Source organism: Vollenhovia emeryi, unplaced genomic scaffold (genome assembly GCF_000949405.1).
Source record: "Vollenhovia emeryi isolate VEMERY1.0 unplaced genomic scaffold, V.emery_V1.0 DF939225.1, whole genome shotgun sequence".
NCBI classification, from domain to species: Eukaryota; Metazoa; Arthropoda; class Insecta; order Hymenoptera; family Formicidae; genus Vollenhovia; species Vollenhovia emeryi.
In genome coordinates, this window is record NW_011967141.1 from 249,268 (window position 1) to 267,381 (window position 18,114).

At 42.3% G+C, this 18,114-nt stretch overlaps 1 protein-coding gene across 2 annotated transcripts in view; it reads right to left on the reverse strand.

Moving 5' to 3' along the window:
* Positions 1–8,054: 8,054 nt before the first annotated feature.
* LOC105560650 (membralin) overlaps positions 8,055–18,114 on the reverse strand; it is a 91,447-nt gene continuing 81,387 nt past the window's right edge. The window contains exon 13 of one of the 2 annotated variants that reach the window (XM_012009935.1): positions 8,055–9,121. In XM_012009935.1, the coding sequence (XP_011865325.1) occupies positions 8,982–9,121 (140 nt within the window). In that variant the 3' untranslated portion in view covers positions 8,055–8,981. Of the gene's footprint in view, positions 9,122–11,253; positions 12,106–18,114 lie in introns of those variants that run through there. The other variant, XR_001008850.1, reaches the window with a different exon arrangement.

The following is an 18,114-nucleotide window of genomic DNA, read 5'->3' on the forward strand; positions in this document are numbered from 1 at the left end:
TAGCACCGGGATAGGATATGGAGTTGATGTAGATGTTGTCGAGAGAGCAAATTGACGGTGGATAATGCCGTATAGGTTGCTTAGTTGGGCACTAACTAACTAAAGCTAAATAGGTATAACCATAAATGCGCAAATGGTCTACGTTGCAACATGTTACTCGCATGATTGAATATGCAACGAAAATACATTCTGTTTCTAAAACAACCGAAACGAAAAGAGCTTGAAAGCTCTTCTGGCTCTACTCGATATCTCCAGATTGCTTAGATTAGGCGACTCTTATGGCGTTTAATGATCGAAATGTATAATGTTATAAATTAAAAACTTATGTGCGCGTATATGTATATAAACAGTTGTAATAATAATAATAATATACACACTCAATCGTCGACAACTTTTCCTGTTGTAAAAAGAGTAAAAATAGTGTGCGTTTTATTGCGCTAAACTTGTTTCGAATCGATCGTTTGATTAAGGAATACAAGACACGGCGGTACTCGCGTTTTACGTCTCCTATGAACTGTCTACTATCGATCATATATTCGATCAGATAATTCATTTTAAAAGCCCGTGCCATTCGTATGCACTTTTCGAAGTAATACGACATTTACCAGATACACTCGGGGCACTTGTGTGTACACTTCGTAAACCGTCTTTTACATATTTATTACCACCGATACTGCTACGCGTCCCATGGGGCACATTGCGCTTTAAACGGCCGATCTCCTTTATACGTCTCATATTTACCTAGCGAACGGCAGGACAGATCGGCTGATAAGAAATATGCCGTGTAATAAACTTTAAGGCAATTATCGCGGCGCAAAAGTAAGAGACAGGGGAAGGACGAATTAATTTTACCGTTTATCGTAATTGCGTTTGGCTTTGATGATCGAACAGCAGTCTGACTCGCGCGTAAATTTGGAAAGAGTCTCTAAGATATGGAAATTACAAAGCGCATATTTCATCGTCTCCGTGACGCCAGGCACTGCCGTCGCCAGTGCGAGAGAACGTGCGCGCATATACTTTGGCGGAAATAATTTTATACTAATATCACTCCGGCATTGATCTCGTGCAACCTTGGCTTCAGGCAAGACGGTACATTACTCCTATTACTGCGGTGCGCAATAATGTCGGTACATACGAGCTGCCGCCACAACCGCCTCATTTAATAAGAGCAAGAAGTTCGTACGCGGGGCTGTACAAAGCCGGCTGTTTACGTCGGCGCCGCAGTGCAATTATAATTATAATGCCATTGTCGTTGCATTGCGGTGGTAAAAGGTGGGGTAGCTGCGCGGCGGGGATGGCGACGGGGGACAACGGTGAAAGCCGATGTCAAATTAGCAAATCAAATTTCGCCCGGAATTATTTCAGTACGAGCTGCTAAACACCCTGCAGCGAAACGAGAGACGGCGCACCACGCGTATAACAGGACGTAGCGAATTTAATTCCCATTCGTCCCGAAAGAAAATAAAGATCATCCAAGTGACATCCTACAGCGCGCCCTTCCTCCTGTCTTCATTACAGCAAGTTCGCGGTAAGTCACTTGATGGAAGACGCTCAACAATTCGGCGCCAAGTACTTTTTCAATGCCCCGTCAACATCGAGGGGGATTACGTGTTATTTAGCCGCATATTCCCTCGCTTGTCAATTTTTTATTCAAGAAAGCATACCCTCTTCAAAGTATTTTTCGCTGTCGCAAATAGATATACCGTTCTATCTCCCAACGCGTTAATTAAGATTCCGACGGTCCGTCTGTCGCGACGGTCAAATCACTCAGTTGAAAATGCAGGTCCTATTTACTTTCTGACACGTGAGATTACGCCAGACCCGTATTACATCGATTACAAAGACGTTCATGAATATTTAAATAGGGTAGTGCAGTTCAATATCTCACGCCAGCGGTCTGATGCGCCTGAATAGCTAATGCGCCTACAATTTTCGAACCGTCCACCTGGTCGGATCGTTACGTGTGAGTATAGGCCTTCCGTGAAAATCATTTTACGGGATTCTCATTTTTCTTCCGCGCACTCCGAGACGAAACCATTTTCGCGCGAGAAACCGAAATCCGTTTATTTTGCCGTCAACAAAAACTCTATTGAGGTCCGGCCCTCTCAGACGGATTCGGCTGATTACATTGCCATCGTTTTCAAACCGTGAACAATTAATGATTATAGACTTAACGATTGAATAGATTTAATGATAACGTCAATGATTAACGTATCCTTAAAAATAAGCGGTTTCGTTATTGCGCAATCTGATTCGCCGGTCGCAAAGTATACAGAAACATACTCTGTATAAATCGATATGGCTGGTCAATTCGTTGCGTCGATAATTTGATAAGAGCTGTATTGCAAGCGGATTCCTCGCAAATATTCAGAAATCTGTTGCAATATAGATGTAGCGTGCCCATGTCAAAGAATAACATCGCATTAGTGGCAATCGTTACAATGATGAATGTTCGATTCTTGCAACTAAGTACCACTCATCAAAACATATTCCGGATCGTATTGCGAAAATGCAAACCACCCTCTGTGTCATAAATTGTCGATTCTCCATTAGAGAAGGAACAATATAGCGGTACCGCGTTCTCTCTCTCCCTTCACCCCCCCCCCTCTCTCTCTCTCTCTCTCTCTCTCTCTCTCTCTCTCTCTCTCTCTCTCTCTCTATTTATATAACTTTATGTTTAAATTTTATTGTACAGCACTTAACAATATAATATCTCATTTTTTACTATAATAAATTACAAAATAACTAAATTTTAATTAGATCAAGTAATAATTTAATGGCTGTTTATTTCCATGAGTAGTAGAGAATAAAAATAGGGAAATTGTGCGAGGTATTTTTCTTTCTCCGTTGAAAACGAAAATTGTATTTAAAAAATATTCTGCACTAATGTAGATGCAGATCTCTCTGCCAACAATTAGTTATAGATAGATAAATAGATCGATATACAGACAAGTTAGATAGATAAATAGATAGATTCCGATCAAGGAAAACGGAAGTGGAGCTGTACTTGAAATTATCTTCCCTAAGGGATCAAGCAATCGTCGCTATACCGACTCCCAAGATAAACTCTTGGCACGTCTTCATTAGAGTTTTCTAGTCTATTTACGAGAGAAACCGAACTTCTTTTATTGCCTGGTCAGAAACAACACACGCACACTCGCCGCAGCAGTTCTTTCCGGCTATATATTGAAAGGTATTAGTGTAGTGTCATAGCTGATTCTGTCAACAGCTATTGATATTTTTATATGACTCGCACTTCATCCTAAATTAATGTTTATCTTACGAATCATTATTTCCATGGGTTTCCCAGCAACAAATGCTCGACTTTGTAACATATCTATAGCTCTCACATTTTCTCTCTTACGCAAATCTCTAGAATGAAAGTTTGCAGCGAGACGTTCTTTTCTCGACTGTACTTCATCGCCATTTAATTTCTCTTATTGAATTTCCATCAAGTTTTCGTTTAATAGTGCTTTAGTTAAAGCATTATTCGCAATGTGTCGATAGCAGGATATAAGAACGCTCGCAAAACGAGCCAATAAAACTATCGTTGTTCTTTTTAAGTAACAATCTTCGTCGATAGTCATCTTCCGCGACAATGTAGAAACGATCGCGCCGGTGTTGTTCCACTGCATACAATTATTTAATGGTTGGTCTTATTCGCTCGGCAAAGAACAAAAAGTCTTTAGTCCACTAAATGTTTCATTGTTTCTTAAGTTGATTGCAATTCGATACTTAAGCGTGCCACGTCAATTAAAAGAAATGAGCAGTTCCGCGGTATATTTAAAGATTGACCAATACAATTTTTCACCACACATTCTCACGCTCTGGCCAATGTTATATGAAAAATTTGAATGCTACGAGACGCACTGTGTACGCCTGCGAGCGCAGAAATGTTTTCAAACAAACAAAAAATGGAAATATCCTTTGTCTTAGAAATTGGCCATTTTGCTGGGTGAGAAGAACCGAACTTGCTCGATTGCGGGACATTTACTATCCATGCGCATTAAGCGGGTTGTAATTTCTGGTAAAAGTTAAGATATGTGCGGTTACGTAGTTCTCCTCGCAATAAGAACTGGTTTACTCCGTGACATTATACCCTACATTACCTCACCGAGGGGGTTGAAGTAATATGAAGCTACGCGATGTTGCGCGTAATTAACAATGTTGGCCTATCCCTGGCCACTAACATGGCGTTATACGTGCTCTTTCGTGTTCACAATAAAGATTCTGGAAACGCCACAGTCGACTCAAATTAAGAGAGAGAGAGAGAGAGAGAGAGAAAGAGAGAGAGAGAGAGATCTTCATCCCTTATATTTTATGTCATTTAATTATCAGTCGATTACGTTGTACTTTGTACGTTGCTAAATACAGGGCACTTATGAGAATGACAAGTCTGTTAAATTAAGTCTATTAACTCTAACAGAAAATTAAAAAGTATAAAACTTGACAAACAATTATTATTAGGCTACAATGGACCGGCAGCCCGGCTGAAGGGTAGTCCCTATTTACTTGCGAGAAGAATATTGCCCAAACATAGAAATCTCTTTTAAGTTGCCGGTAATAGATAACAATAGTCGAGCTTTTCAGCCGACATTAACCGGCTGGTGTTTTAATAGAGAAAATGTATTGCCCAAGATTCATAGGCACACAAAATTCTCTATAATAAACAAACTTAATGATTCGAGGACTATTATCGGATCTTCACGGAAGAGTCATACGTTCAATCGAAAAAAAAACGAAGGCTAGAACTTGGGGGAAATAAGTAAAATGTGACTCGAGACAAAGCAGGCCAGAGAAAAGGAAGATTCGTGAACAGAGGAGAAATTGAACAAGAAAAATACTTCCTGGGAGGGAAATTTCAATATCCTGGCTTGTGCTTTGCCTGCCTACCTACAATCCCCTTGCTTTTGCGAGAGGGAAACGGAGTAACAGCGGGGACTTTCTTAACACTCTCGAGAGGTTCCTCTTCGTTCGTGACTCCGGTAGACATTGGGGGATCACTTCTTCCTTTTTGCCAGGCTCCACAGGACAACTCCACGGGCACCGACTAATTTAATTGTTAAACTGGGTACAGAAGCGACGAGTATGACAAGAAAAAGACAGCAAGAGCGTCGTTAGGACACGGCCATCATTGTCGCCAAAAGCGCGCTTCTCCTCGGATTTGCCCTTCGGTCGAAATAAGCGTTTATTACTCGACAATGTCGTATTTCCAATAGTTACGTTACCATCTCTCTCTCTCTCTTTCGTTTCACGAGAATACGCACTCGGGGAATTTACTAGCTTCCTTTATTTATTTAGCCTCCTTTGTTCTAGATTATACGCGCAATTAATACAAAAATAAACACAACGCACTAAAAAAATACGTAAAAGAAAAATTAAGACATAAAAGAGAGTTGAAATTGTTTCAAGTCCTCGTCTTTTTACATTTTACAGAGTAAAACAATTGTTTTTCTGTACATATCTCTATTATGGATAAGCGCGCAAATTCATTAAGAGTGAATTCATTAGGAGCGAGCTTTACGTAAGCCTAGCATGTATGCGAGACGCCAAGTTCACGAACTTGTCGATTACAATGATTTGCCATTCTCCGATGTGCTTTGGTCCGATGAAACTCCCAGAAGTGTATCGAGTTTGGTAAAGTAAAGGTTCTAAAATATTTGGATCTTTCACCGAAAGAAACTTTAGTCAAGAAACACATTTGTGTGACACGAAAGCCGGAAAGTAGCGACGTCGTCTGGCCGCGGGTGAAGAAATAATAAAATTCTCCCTCGATTTCCAGCCGTTATCGACTTTAGTCGTTTTAGAAATACATTTTGTCGATTAGTTTAATCGACGTATATACCCAAATACGATATTTATGTGCCGCGAATTCGCGAAATAATAATCAATTGAATTGGCGACGGGGAAAATGGTGCAACGATTTATTTAGTTGGAGAATAAATTTTTTATAATAAATATACTCGGAAAAACTGACGAGTTTGACCGTGAGGATAAAAATAAACGACGCATTTATCATAAGCAAGCTTGAGAGCAACACGCGAGCGAACATAACGACGTATCGCGTAAACGCGTTAGACTGCGGAAATAAATTATTTTATCCACCTTTTAAGCTGCCTGCTGAGAAAACCGGCATAGCTGAGGAAGGGACGGAAGACATTTCCTAACGTCATTGCGGGCGCCGACCGACCACACGTCTTCTCTACAAATATTATTAGAGCGTGAAAATTACAGCACGGAAAAATCATGATAACACATTTATAATTTCAAGTGAAAATATTCGACGTTACGCGGGCAAAATCCGTTCGAGTGCTGCCGCCGTACCTTCGTACCTTCGTTCTCTCTTTACATTCGCAGCTCGCGGAAAATAAATGATCGTGCAATAAAAAAAACGGAGGAGGTTTAAACCAATACAGCTCTGCTTAAAATAAACGCGGCGATGTAAAAATTGAAATAGAAAAGAAAAGCGGGGAGCGTTTAGATATAAATATTGTACGTCTTCTCTCGGGATGTCTCCTCGTTCTTGGGGTCGGGTTACGCTGTATTATCATTCCGAGCGGAATCGGAAATACCGGCGACTCAAAGGGGAAAAGAAGTCGCGAGCGGAGGAGCCGCAGAGGGATATCAATTATTTGAAAATGATGGCTCGATTGCCTAAATTCGTCTCGACGGGAAATAATTGATTGCGGGAACGCGACGTTCAGACGGCTACGAGGGAGAATATCGATAGGCGAATGCGCGCCCGTTGTCTCGTGGCTCGTAAAGCGCATCTCGCGGCGCGGCGCGGCGGCGGGTCGCACGGCGATCGGTGGCCCGGGTGGACGACGGACGACGGACAACGGGCCCCTTAACAAAGGCGACATACGTTACATAAAGTGGCCTCTTACGTTCCCGCACGGCCGGCTATTCTTTACCGCGACTTTGATACAAAGGGCACAGGCGTCCCCCGCCACCCCCGCCTGCCCGCGCGCCCGACACCCCCATGGGCTCCCTGTCTGCCGCGCGCACGTGTACGTACGTTTTTCACGGGGAAGACGGAGTCGCCGGTGCATGTGTGTATAGGGTGTAACGCGGGTAACGAATGTTATTGATGTGCGACGCGGTACAACGTCGGCTCCATGGATGGCACGCCCTTATTGTCATTTTATACGATACCTGCCTCTATTTCCGGCCACAAATATTCGATAACGGCGCGACAGCGCCCGGCTACGGGGACGTTCCTTTTTCGGGACGGAACACGGACGACGGCTATTGGCTTTGAGCTCTGACGTACACACGACGGCAAATTGGACGACGAAGCGCGTTGGCGTCCGCGTTGGCGTCCACGACGGCGTCGGCGTCGACGTCGACGTCGACGTCCTCGTCCTCGTCCGACGCCGTCGCGCGAGGAAATTCGTTCCTCGCGTCGTTGAAAAGAATCGGATCTACAAGCAACGATACGAGTCGCCAAATTAATCGCATTAAGTGGCATAATCGCGCAAGGAATGGTTTTGTATGGGGAAAAAAAAAACTCAATCGAGACTTGAAATGAAACTCTTTTATTCGTTTTTTCTACAGATTAATTTCGAAAACTGGGAGAGGGCTGTGCCCTCGTTGTATTAAATTCTCCGACAGCGAATACCTCGACGAAATTATTTAAAAAGGAAAAACACCGATACTTTCACCCCCGTCGAAACAAACTGTTGTGTGCGTGAGCTCTCGTTTTTCTAATCTTCATTACTATTTAATACAACTGTAGTTATATTAAATCCACTTACAATCGTACGTTATTTGCAGTATATCGGTATACGCGCACGGGACTGCATATTTGCGATTTGATGCCCCCTTTAACGGTAAACGTACAACCCAACTCCAAAAAACGTTCCTATCATGAATTCACCTTTCTCCGTTCGTAGTTGATAAAACCGTGTCCGATTCGAGCTCGCATTCCCTCCGAAAAATACACAAACGGCGCACTTCCTGGCGCGTACAAATTGTACGATTCTGCCGGAACCCAGTGCGACTACCGAAGAAACGATTGATCACGGTACAGAAATTTTTTTTTTTTTTTTTTAGCAAATTGCTCGACCGTATCGATATCTGGCCGAGTATTTCATAGTTTAAGCGACGCAAAAATACACGTACACTGCCGTTTACATTTGACGGAGCTCGTGAAAAAAAAAGCCAAAATCAATGTTGAATCCTACGCGCGTTGTCAAACAGATTGGCCGATATGCAGTCGATATGATTAGTCCGTTTATCAAATCCGTTGCCAAAACGGCGAAGACAAGTAAACTGATTATACTTTATATTGTCGATCGTTGAATTATTCTCCCGTTACGTTTGCGAGTTTTGCAAACGAAATCTCAACAGTTCTCTTCTCAATTTGTTTATTCTTGCCGCGAAGTCTTGGCTTCCCAACCGAGAAAACCATTCAACATTCGTCAGCACGTGAAGTCAGAATATTCTCTCATTTAACACGATACAACGACAAAACATTCGCAGCGTTCAAGTCCGATATGGTTTCGTGATTTCTACACTAGACGCAACAAAAGAAAATTTTTTCAACGGCGGAAACCTGTAAAAACAGCGCGCTTTACAGGCTTTAGTAATTAGATCAATATCCATTGATAAACAAATTTCAAATTACTGCAATATAAATTCCTTTTGCGGCTCTGCTCTCTTCTTGATAAAAATACGTATCCCCTGTTTTAATAATATCATTGTTATTACAAGGTGTACAACTATATTTGGTCACAATAGAAATGTGTTAAGGGTTCAAGTCTTTTTAAACAATTCTTCGCAAGACGTGACGAGTCCAATTTTCAAATGCTTAGTTGAGAGCCCCTGGCAATATGCGAAGAATGTAGAGCTGACCATGGAATCTCTCATCCTCTTATCCATCCTTGGTAGTCCCTTTCTCCCTCTTCCGGAAGGTTGATTAACTCGACGAAGCTCGCGGCATACTTACTTAACAATACCTGCAGGACCCCAAGCGGGGTTCAGAAGGAGCTCTTTTCCTTCACAGTGAATGCAGTCCGACATTGCGCTCTTTTTTTTTTTTCTTTTTCATTTCCGGAAAAGGGTGACTGACCATCGATTTCGCCGCAAATGTAAGACGTTCTTGAAACAACAGCAGCGGCTGCTTTAACATCGAAAAGTTTAACAGTTATTCTATGCCATTTGTGACAATTATTGGCAATAATATAGTTTCCTGGTAATACAGGCCGAGTAATTGTCCGACATTGAACAATTATAGACCGATATACGGTCATTACGGAATATTAAGACCACGAGTGTGGTACGCGACAAATATATATATATATATATACATATGTATATATACATAATAGGCTTATAGAGAGAGGCCATAACGAAACAATAGTAATTTGTGGATTATTTCATTTTATTTGAATTCCACAAATTTACCTGGTAATTTTCTCAATTCATTACATTATTTTGCTGTAAAGTGAATTGCCATAAATTAATCAAAATCCACTTACTTTTTTCTCTACAATTACAGAGCAAAATTGTCGCTAATTTATCGTCGGATTATACATTGCAGTTTCAAACGTCGCGAACGTACACTTCGTACGAAAAATGTTTCGGAATAAAGGATGACTCGTGACGCGAAATCTTCAGGCATTCCTAGAAAAATTGTGGTAATTTTTTTTCTTCTCGATGAAACCTACTTTGCAATTATCCAAGCTTATATTATTACGTATATTTTATTATATTAAACCTGTCGAGCGGATGTAGCGTCGTCCATTTAGAGGATTCCTTCACGAAGGCAAAGAATTTTTGATGCGAGATCGTACCAGTTTCCTCTTCGAAGGGGATTATGGAAATGATTCTCTATATATGAATTCTGCTTATTTCAACGCTGGTGACAAATACTTATAACGGTGAGGAAATTTACATTACAGGGGCATATCTCCGGGAAGGAATGACTACGGCTCTATACATAATACAATAAACCTAACTTGCTCACCAACGAGGTTTTACGAGTGAAAACAATAATGGCGTTTGTATGCTTCGATATTTCCCCGCGTCTCTAAAGCCACGATATGTACGAATCCAAGCAATACGGATTGTCGTTGCTAGAAAACGTTCATCGCGCGATATATATACGAGTATATTGATAAGTCTACATTGACTTAAATCATAAAGCTTATCTGAAAGGACAGCTACGCGGTTGAGTGGATCGCAAATATTGCATGCCCAGATCCACTTTTCTACGCGTCCGTCCTCCCGTATCAATTCTTAGTGCATCCGCGCACGATATTCGCCTTCGATTCTCTTTCGAGAACATACAGTTATACAGCGTCCCGTTTCCCACATGTTCCGTCTCTCGTCTACGGCACACTTTATTTCGCAGTGCGTACAAACGATAAAACTGCGTTTCCCGTTTGCTTGATGCGACCGCCGATCCTTGGAGCATCAAATATTTACCCACGAAGGCAACTCCGGAAGGGAAGGGGAGTCGCGTTTACGGATTTGTTACGAAATAAACCAACTATTACCACGGAGATTCTGACTGGCAAATGGGTACACTGTACGAATTCACGGCGCGAGAGAATACTTGTCGCAACGACGAGAACGAAAGTCTATTTCTCGATCAATAATCGTACAGGTTTTTCGTCACAGGTGAGATTTGGTGGATGCTTTTCGAAAATAGTAGGTAATTTTGTACGCAAGAAAATGTGTTATTCGAATTAGCTCTTCAAAAGAAAGATCTAATAACATAATTAACCCTTCGAAGCATACATTTTTTGTGAAACTTTGTATACAAGGGTTTGTGGGCTCGCTGATTACGAATCCGTTATCAGATTTTCATAACTCAAAATGGCGAAATTCCAAACTTAGGAGAATAACGTCATTCAACTGTAATGCAACTATGCTAAGAAACATTATTTAGATATTATTAGAACCCATGGAATCTAAATTCCAGTTGAAAATTCTTATAGTTTGTTTAGTTATAAAACTTTTACAATAAATATTAAAGGCCGCACGGAAAGACAAAGGCTAAGACAAAAGTAACTAAAATTAAAATGTTGCCGTATAAATAGTATACTTATAGCTGTCCCAAATATTACTATTTATTGGGGTTGTGCCAACCCTAATTAGACATGTGGTAACTTTATCGCTCAACTCTTTTTTATGTTCTTTCATCGCTAAGATACCCAAAAAGTGCAAAAAGCCCGACCTAAATGCGTTAACTAGAAATTAAAGGGCCAAAAAGTAAAGAAGTTGAGGTGGTAACGTGGGCTACCGCTATGCTTCAAAGGGTTAACCGAATTATTAATTAATTCTCTCGCTACGTAATAAATATGATTAACACATGTATACAAGTTGTATTAATAGCAATTATTTTTAGTAAATCTGTAAAACATTAATTTTTCTCTTACAAAATGTCTGTCGGCTACAGGTGACATAAATTCATTTTGTATCGATTTTAAAACATAGTTAAGCGTATACAAAGGCCTCAATTTGTGCAGTCAACCTTGTCCCGTCGAACACTACCAGAAGTAAAATATTAGATACTAGCCCAATTAATTTTTATGCCATGTACAGGACGCAATTCCTATATTATCTATATTCGATACTTTTATTATAAATAACGAAGGTAAATTATATATTTGTTACACCTACAACTTGCTAACACACCTAATTCGAGTCAATTTTAGTACAAATAGCACATTCTTTGTCTGGGATGCAAATAACGACACAAGTTTATAAAAATTGTTCGCGTTTAATTATTAATAGGCGAATTATACAATTTGATATGAAAATTCAAAACGCCTGCATTCCGCTCAAGAGCAGCAATTAGTATTTAATCTGCAGAACAAGTTAAAACACATATTAAAGATGTATCAAGTATCAGCGAGAAAGAAGTCGACCTTTCGTTAATAACGAAATGATGTAGTTCGAACAAAATCGGTTTAACGAGCCGGATCCGTATAGCGAGAAGAATCTCTGCAGCTTTCCGTGAGTGCATCGTAAAAGTTTAACGCAAAACCGAGAGTACTTTGGCGTGTGCTGCCCTCCGCCTTTAATTTCTTCGTTAAGAACCGCCCTTCCTACCTTTGGAGAAAACAAGGATCGGAAGTCGAAGGGAGAATATGGCTGAAAAGAAAGACAAAGTCCACTGTCACGTTCTTCGGAATAAATCTCCAATTTTGTTTACAAAAACAAAGGAAGGAAAGGAACGTACACCGGCGAAACATGTATGCAATCAGATTGTCATGACTTTCGCATATTCTGCATAAGTACTGAATTTTTCATTTTTTTTTAACCAGAATTATCTACGATATAAATGCGTTGCGCTGTAACGCGGTTATATCGGCAACGGCGCGACGTACTTTGATTATTTTTTAATTATTATGCAAACTTGTCCCTTTCAAACGTTCCGACTTAAACTCGTTAACGTGAAAAATCACCTGGAATGCCATTGAGACAACAGATGTCGAGGAAGCTCAGGTGGAGAACGAAGGATAATCCGGAAATAGAGGAAAGCAATAGCGGACGGAAGAGAAATAAGATTCGTAACAGAAGCGAAGACGAGTCGCGCACGAGTAAACAGATGCCATGTACGTAGTAGTTTCGTGTAGCTTCGTCCATTATTCTATCTTCGTGTATATATTCTATCTTGGTGTATGTATATATATATGTACATATATAATATGCACAACTATGCGCCGCTTTCCGAAAGCTTCAGCTTTCAGTTCTTTAAGTAGGATACGAGGAGTCTGCTTCCTTCTGTATGTGGATTACGTCATTAAATTCGTTGGCTGTAGCTGTATAACGTCTGATGTTAACATTGTTACCCTTATACGTCGACATGTATTTCCTTTTCTGCGGAAAAGGAATTGTGCTTGAAATTTGTCGACTCGGAAATTCGCCGATAAACATCCAAAAATGTTGGCCCCGCGTTAGAGGAGGATTCGCACAAAAGTAAAGTCTCCAAACTTGATCTTAACGATGTGTCTTTCAACTAGAATATTGAATAATCGTTGACAAGAGGGTAAGCTCGTAAACTCGATTTGTTCTCTCGTATCATAAATTGTATATTTAATAAACTTTGCCGCAATATATTCTGTAACACTGGTCTGGCCATAGTAATCTACGATAGAGTTGGAATTAATTTGCACGATGAAGGGTTTAATCGTCACTATATCAAAGGGCTTGCGGAGATACATCTTTCCGGCAGTTGAACGAAACGGATTGTTTTACGTTTCACTTACTTGCGCGGTTTCCTACCAAGTGGCAACATATTGGCACCTACGCTTGCTGAATAGATTGTCCGATCGATCACAAAGTTCGCACTCGATCGACCGGCGAGATATTTGTTCGGATGACAAAATACATTGCACCACGGATGCTTGACGTCCACGGCCGATCGATCATCGAATGGCATGTGATCGATTCGCCCAACGTCCGCTGAAACGAGGTTCATCGCTTCGGATGCGTCATTCGATTACACGTGAATTTGTACATGGCATATTGTAGAAAAAATATTTCGCGACCATGTTGACGCGGGATATATTTAATTTCTAAATCAAATACGAAACTTTTTTTATTAACGCAAACCATATTTTGTGAGAAAATAACAACGATACGGTTTATATTCCATTGATTACATATTATTCGGTTATTTTTTGTCATATCAACAAAGGCAAGGAATAAAGTTCATGAGCAAAAGTATAAAGCGCAAATCGAGAATACATGTACAATATTTTTCATCATAAATCTCATGAAGTGTATTATCCATTGTTTCGTATATGATTTTATTATTACACCGAGACTTTCGTTTCGCAGTTTCAGTTTTCGAAAAGTGATATATATATATTACAGGTTGCGCGTCGTTGCATATCGCGGGGGCGTATTTGTTTTATTACCGATTTGTCGGCGCTTTCCGCAGCGTGACTTGATACAGGGACAGGCAATATCTTTACTGGAGTACATCGCACATTGTGGAAAGACAATAGGTACTCCTAGTAACCCTGTATGACAATCTTGACTCCCATGATAGCGCGTATAGCGTGCATCCATCCCGCATTCGAGGGCTCCACGGCCACCGATGGATATAGACCATGCGAAATCCCACCCTAATGAAAACCCCCCATGCTCACCCTGTCCGCCCCATATATGTCGACCCAGCTGACTGGATTGCGGCGCGGCGGTGAGACAGTCATGACATTGCTCCCCAATTGCATAGGAATTGTCGGATATAATTTCGGAAACCCTACTGCGATCGTTCGATTTGATCCTCGAGATCGACCGCCTGTCCGGGCTACACGTGTGAAAATCGATTCGCCCGCGCCTCCTCGCGTTTTCCATATTAATATCATCGAAAACCGCGAGGCAACGATAGAGATACGGCGTCGTGTACGTTGTCGATCAGTTTGCAACGGAAAAATTACCGACCCTAGATTCACCCCGACTACGATGTACGCCCGCTAAACGCATTATTCATTGGATTAAACTCCGTTGGATACTTGACGCGCACTGCGAAAACTAATAATACCCCACGTCATGCTACACTATCCTACTTTTATTAATCAAGTATGCCGTGCTTTGCCGTTAACGCTAAGATCTTTGCATTCTTTTTTCGCCGTTTGCGCCTCGTCCTCGATGTAATTGGTTGTCAGAAGGTTGTCTACGTAGGAGGGGTCAGGCTAGGTGCCTCGAAGCAAATTACGAGGGGCTGATTCTGTCCATTGCAATTCGCCTCCAATATATTATCTTATCCTCGTGGCTTACCCGCCGGCCCATCGACTTTCTTAAAATTACTTTTATCAGCACTTTGTTTCACCAATTACCGGGACTTTCATCTTTTTCGTGACCGGCTACGCGCATTGCCGTTCTCGCGACGAAAATGATGGGCGCACTGATTCCACGACGAAAAGCAATCCAGATAGAGTTTTTAATCGCGACATTCGTTAGAGATAATATTTTTCATTCGACGCTGCGCACATGAAAGGCGGGGTCTCTAATCGTTGAACGTTTCGAGGGTCCGAAACGTAAGGAATAAAAGGGTCGGCCGTAAGTAAGAACAAAGGATTAAGCGAACGTAACGCCCGGGAACGTCGGGGGATACATTACTGTAATATGTTTACCCGGCCGATCTATTTCCGTCTAGCGGCCACGAAATAACGAAAGTTACATCATTACGTCGACACTTAGCTACCGTAAACGAGGACGGGATTAACGTGACATCGGCGTACATACAGGGATCGGTATGAGGGCCCTTGTTTTAAGTGCCGAGCAGTGTCCGACAATGTACAATCGAGACCAAGTCCTCGCAATTAGCAGTGCCACGTCGAGTTGCACCATTGAGTTTCCTAGGAACGAGCACGATGATAATTATAATTAGTACACGCGGCGGCGAGCCTGAGCACCGTTGCGGCGACGAGACGCGCGAGACATTGACTTCCGAGACCAACTAGGAGCAGGATTTTCGCTTCAATGGGACGTAGGTATACCAAACGTAGTCATTAAACCGCGCTCTATTCACTGGCGCCGTCCTCGTCCCCGAGCCTGTGTCCACTAAAGGTGTCCATCGTATTAAATCATTGACGCAAAGTGTCCGCAGTGGACACTCTCTCGGCCGGTCTTATAATTAATAAAGCCGGTGCCCCGTGTCTCGTACGTTTTATGCCCGCGCCTCAGACAAAATGATCTCGCGTATAAAAGCGCGAAAGGCACCGGAGCTGGTATCGGCCGACTATACTCCCCTCGGTTCACAATAAGACAGAGGCAAAATAGAAAAAGAGAAAACAGTGAATTCAGGAAGGGAGGTAAGGGGTGAACGCCAAGCGCGCGGATTCCGGCTTTTAGGACGCAACTTTTCCGACTTATTGGCACTGCCTGAATAAATTTAATTCCGACGTTTCCCCCCCCCCCTCTCTCTCTCTCTCTCTTTCCGTCCCCCCTTATCTCTCTCTCTCTCACGATGAATGGGGCCTTCCTATTCTCAACAACCTCGCTAAGAATTTCATCCTTGCCTCCTTTTCTCTGTGTCCTTTGACACCACTGCGATCTTTGCGATCAACAATGTCACATGAAATAAACCCTAAGAAATAGGCGAAAATTAATGAAAACGAGTCAATCGCGTATCTAAAGTCTGTGTAGAAACATTGCTTTGGAATATTATAATATCTCTCTCTCTCTCTCTCTCCCCCCCTCTCTCGTTTCACTATTTCCGCCCAAGTGCGCGTTGCAGAGAATCGGGGGGGAAAAATCCGCTAGTACAAATTACGGGGGATAAAAACTTGTAAATTTTTCCGGAAAATTTCGTTTAATCGGGTAACAATAATCACGAATTACTTTCAACGTCTGCATTCTCGCGACACACGCAATATGCAGATTTAATTAAATGCGATCGCACGAAATGCGAACAGCGAATACGACATTGCATTTGATAATGTCAATAAAGGGAAAGATAATAATACGACAAAAACGGCATTTTATTCGATGCAAGGCATCGCGGAAATCTGTTGTATTCGCGCTCAGCCATCTGTAAGAAGGACGCAATGGATGCGAGACAGCCCTTGCACGCGATATTAAAATTTCGTAGAGATTCCATATTTATTAGACCGGCAGGGGGAGAGGAGGGGGGGGAGGGAGGGGGAGCGTGGGGCGCGGGAGAGGCGTCACACGTTTCCCCGCGCGAGTCCATGTGTCTCTCGACGAGTTTGTTAACAATTGGCTTTGCCCATCGCGTATGTATCTCATCGATCGAATCGACGGTGACGGCCAATGCGCGAGCATCGGCGATTATTATTTTCAACTTTTCGCTTCTTCCGCCGTACAATTCTAATAATTGGAAAAAATAGCTTTGTACACCGCAGTAGCGGTAAAGCTTGGCGAGAGGCGCGGCGCATATCGATAATTCTCGTATGAAAGACGTACTCATGTACGCATAAACACGTCACGTACGCACTTACGCGCGCGTCTACTCGGGAGCGCGAGGCGTGCGCGTGTGCGCGCGCGCGCGCGGCGGTACGCGGAGGCGAGAGGAACGCACACGCGTAGATACGCACGGTCTACTTACGCGGGGAGACGTTTACCGTGTCCGCGGTGTGTCGCGTGTGTGTACACGGGCACGCGTGAGTACACGCGTGTTACATAGCCCGTGCGCGCAATATACGAACTGTTCGCGCGGCTTAACGCGATCGGCCACGGCAGTTTCGCGAAAGGAAGAAGGGACGTTGCTGTTATAAATAAAGCGCCGCACCACCTGCTACACACTGATAAACTCGAAAGGCCAGTCATGCGCGAAACAAAGGTTAACTTCGACGGGCACTACCCCTGCGCTGAACTCGCAACGCCGCCGAGAAAGAGTACGGTCTCCCCGTACCGGATGTACCTTTCGATAAGTATTATAGACGCTTCCGCCCGGCGCCATTAATCCGCCGGCTATACGTAATGCCAGATTTATTCACGCCTTGCATTCGCCGATCGCTCATACACGGCGCGAAATGCGCAGAGTCACCCCCCCACCTCCCCCTTCGTATATTAAAAATTAAATATGTAGAGAGGGAGGAGCGTCAATGCGAGCCGCAAATGAACAGTAAACGGTTCTCGCAAAGTAGAAACAAAATTTCTCTTTAATATACGTTTCGACCCTCCTTCGGGTCTTCCTCGGTAAAAACTACAATAAGACAATCGAAAATGCAGGATGTGAACGCGATACTTTTGATACAGATTGGTAGAATAATAATAATTCAGTTACCTCGTTTAAATCGACTGAATCGCGTATCTTAAGGGATCAGAGTGGTATGTAAAAATTAAATCGTTATCATATTGCGCAGGGTGAGATTAGAATTGCGTTGGAAGTAAATGGTTATTACTTTGTAACGAACGGATGGAAGGAAATTGATCAACCCCCATTTTGTAGAGGAAACTTGTCAATTTTATTAACATACGTATAAAAAAAATTACGCCTTACAGAGGGGAGACAAATATTTGCTTGCGCGCATAAATTAATAATTTGCGAAATGTCGTCCGTCAGAATCGGCCCAGAACCGCGACCGTTTTTGAAAACTTTGAAATACACTAACCAGCGAAACGTCGAGTGGCGGGTAGCAGAGCTTAATCGTGTGCTCCAAATTGTTCTCCAGCTTATCGTTT